This window comes from Stegastes partitus, unplaced genomic scaffold (genome assembly GCF_000690725.1).
Source record: "Stegastes partitus isolate 25-593 unplaced genomic scaffold, Stegastes_partitus-1.0.2 Scaffold1996, whole genome shotgun sequence".
In the NCBI taxonomy this organism is placed as follows: Eukaryota; Metazoa; Chordata; class Actinopteri; family Pomacentridae; genus Stegastes; species Stegastes partitus.
This window is the reverse complement of record NW_007579727.1, coordinates 21,865-24,580: the sequence shown is the minus strand read 5'-3', so window position 1 is coordinate 24,580 and position 2,716 is coordinate 21,865. Positions and strand designations below refer to the sequence as shown.

The 2,716-nt window shown below is 54.8% G+C and overlaps 1 protein-coding gene across 1 annotated transcript in view; it reads left to right on the top strand.

The window, feature by feature from the left end:
* The window catches only part of ninl (ninein-like), a 38,847-nt gene extending 36,211 nt beyond the window's left edge, over window positions 1-2,636 (top strand). The window contains exons 25-30 of the mRNA XM_008303392.1: window positions 107-253; window positions 328-453; window positions 526-639; window positions 716-925; window positions 1,273-1,386; window positions 1,450-2,636. Coding sequence (XP_008301614.1) covers window positions 107-253; window positions 328-453; window positions 526-639; window positions 716-925; window positions 1,273-1,386; window positions 1,450-1,641 — 903 coding nt within the window. The 3' untranslated portion in view covers window positions 1,642-2,636. The remainder of the gene's footprint in view (window positions 1-106; window positions 254-327; window positions 454-525; window positions 640-715; window positions 926-1,272; window positions 1,387-1,449) is intronic.
* Window positions 2,637-2,716: the final 80 nt, after the last annotated feature.

Below are 2,716 nucleotides of genomic sequence, written 5' to 3'. Positions count from 1 at the left end.
TGTAGGAGGTGTGGACGTCAGCCAGCTGCTCTGCTGCTGGTCTTGCTGTCTGTCAGGTGTCCACCTGTTTGTCGACCTGCTCATCGTCCACCTGTCCTGTGTTCAGGTGCAGCAGCTGCAGCAGCACGTCGTCTCTCTGGAGTCGGAGGCGGAGCTTCTTCGCTCTCAGCTGCAGGCCGTCAGTCAGGACCGGTTGGACCACGCCCACGAAGTGGGCGAGCTGCAGAAGAAGCTGCAGGAGGCCCAGAGCAAGGTGAGCTCACCTGTCCTCTCTGTTTACTGGCTGCACGTCCTGCAGGTGTTCCTCAGCGTCTCTGCTTCTGTCAGGTGGAGGAGCTGGAGGGCGGAGTCAGGAGGCTTCTCAGGGAAGAGGAGGAGCTCCGTCAGGCCTCCGTCAGCCTGCAGCAGGAGAGGCACTCACTGAGGGCCCACAACCAGGAGCTCCAGAACCAGGTACTGGACAGGGCTGTGGGGGCGGGGCCAGCAACATGACCGCTAAAGCTGATTGGTCGATGTCTCTGTCAGGTGTCACAGCTGCAGGTCCAGGATCTGCAGGTCCAGAACCTGAGCCAGGAGCAGCAGAACCTGAGGAGCAGGCTGACGGAGATGGAGGCGGCTCGGACTCAGGCTGAGGAGCAGGTCCGGATCAGAACTTTAGAACTTTAACCTGAAGCCGAGGGTTGGAGATGATTAAACCTGTAGTTGGTCTGTGCAGGTGGTCCGGGCCGACGCCGCCCTCACCGTGGTGCAGGCGCAGCACCTGCGGCAGCTGCAGGAGCTGCAGGAGCGAGCAGGCGGTGGTCGCATAGAGCAGCTGCAGGAGCTGCAGGAGCAGCTGGTGGAGGAGCAGAGGAGGAGTCAGCAGCTGGAGGAGACGGTGAAGCTGCAGCTCCAACAGAGCAGCTCCCAGATCAGCCTGAAACAGGTAAATGCACCCGAGTCAGGCTCACCCGAGTCAGGCTCACCCGAGTCAGGCTCACCCGAGTCAGGCTCACCCGAGGCTGGCTCACCCGAGTCAGGCTCACCCGAGGCTGGCTCACCCGAGTCAGGCTTACACCCGAGTCAGGCTCACCCGAGGCTGCAGCTGAGTCGTCAGCGTTGTAGTTCTGAAGCTTTGTGGTCGTTTATGTATTTTATGACATGTTGGTGATATTTGAAAGATGTTTGATGACAGACAGCTGCTCTGCCGTCAGTCTGACTGTGTGTTGTTGTTGTTGTTGTTGTTGTTGTTGTTGTTGTTGTTGTGTCATTGTTGTCGTTGTTGTTGTCCAGGACCAGCATGAGAAGGCGATGGCGGCGCTGCAGCAGAGAGTCCAGGACCTGGAGGTCAAACTGAAAGGAGTCCGTCTGGTTCTGCAGGAGAAAGTCCAGCAGCTCAAGGAGCAGGTGAGTCGTCGGCAGCATCTCTGTCGTCCACGTTGTCGCGGTCTGACGCCGTTTCTCGTGCAGATGGCGAGGAGCAGCAAGGCGGGCGTGCTGCTGAAGGAGCTGTACGTGGAGAACGGCCAGCTGATGAAGGCGCTGCAGGTCACCGAGCAGCGGCAGAAACAGGCCGAGAAGAAGAGCTCGCTGCTGGAGGAGAAGATCGGAGCGCTCAACCAGCTGCTGAGGGAGATCGTCCCCGCCTCCCTCGCCACGTAGCCCCACCCCCGTCGGTCTCACGGCCAATCGCCAGCCGGGCTGCAGGCGTTTGTGTCGTCAGAGCTGCAACGTCAGTCGACTGTCGATCGATCAAACACCCGACATTTTACATGAAACCGTTTTTGTCTTGTGAAATGCGACGACCTGATGCTTGTGTGAGTCAGACACTCGACCGTTGGACTGTGATGATGAACTCTGTTTTCTGATATATTACAGTCGGTGTCATGACGACACAACCGCCGCCGCCGCTGCTTAGAGCTTCGTGTCTGTCCAGCTGATGGAGCCAAACTGAACACGTTTTATTTTTCAGGCTAAATGTCCAACCTTTGCTGTTTTTCCTAGAAGTGACCCGATGCTTGTGTGCTGGTCAGGTTCTCTCTGGACAAATAGATGAATTAGTTCATTTAACGTTCAACTACTACATTTAAATCTAAATGTGAGGACCTGATGCTTTCATCTGGCCTTCTGTCCTGAGACACAGAGAAGCTGCGATGGCTGACTGCTGGACGCTTTGGCTCAGTGATCATTTAAGTGAAGCTAACGAGGACAGCTGCTGCTCGCTCGTGTCTCTGACACCAAACCTTTAAACCAGCTAAGATCTGTCAGCGCATTTTAACATGAGAAACAGCTGCAGATGAGCTTTCTGCCGATCAATTTATCGATAAATCAGCATTACGCAGCTTCAGCATCAGGGAGGCTCCGACAAACCGTGCTCACCTGGAAGATCTGCACACCTGAAAAGTCCACCTGAACCACCAACTGCAGCTCAACATTCAGGCTGCTGCTATGTGACGGAGGCGACTCAGATCAGATGTCTGGTTGAGTTTCTGTGAAACAAGAAACTGCTGCTGCAGAGCCGACTTCTGCTCGCCGCGTTCAGGAAGGAAGTTGTGTTAAATGAGTAGAAATGGTTCATAGATTGACGTCAGCGTCGATCCGAACTTTATCTTATCATCATTTTCTAGTTTTCTAAATAAAACGATTTATTCTCAGACTCTCAGTTCTATGAATCAGAATGTGATATGATGTCGTCAGTTTGGTCTCCAGATTCCACTGAAGGTGGTTCAGCGCTCTG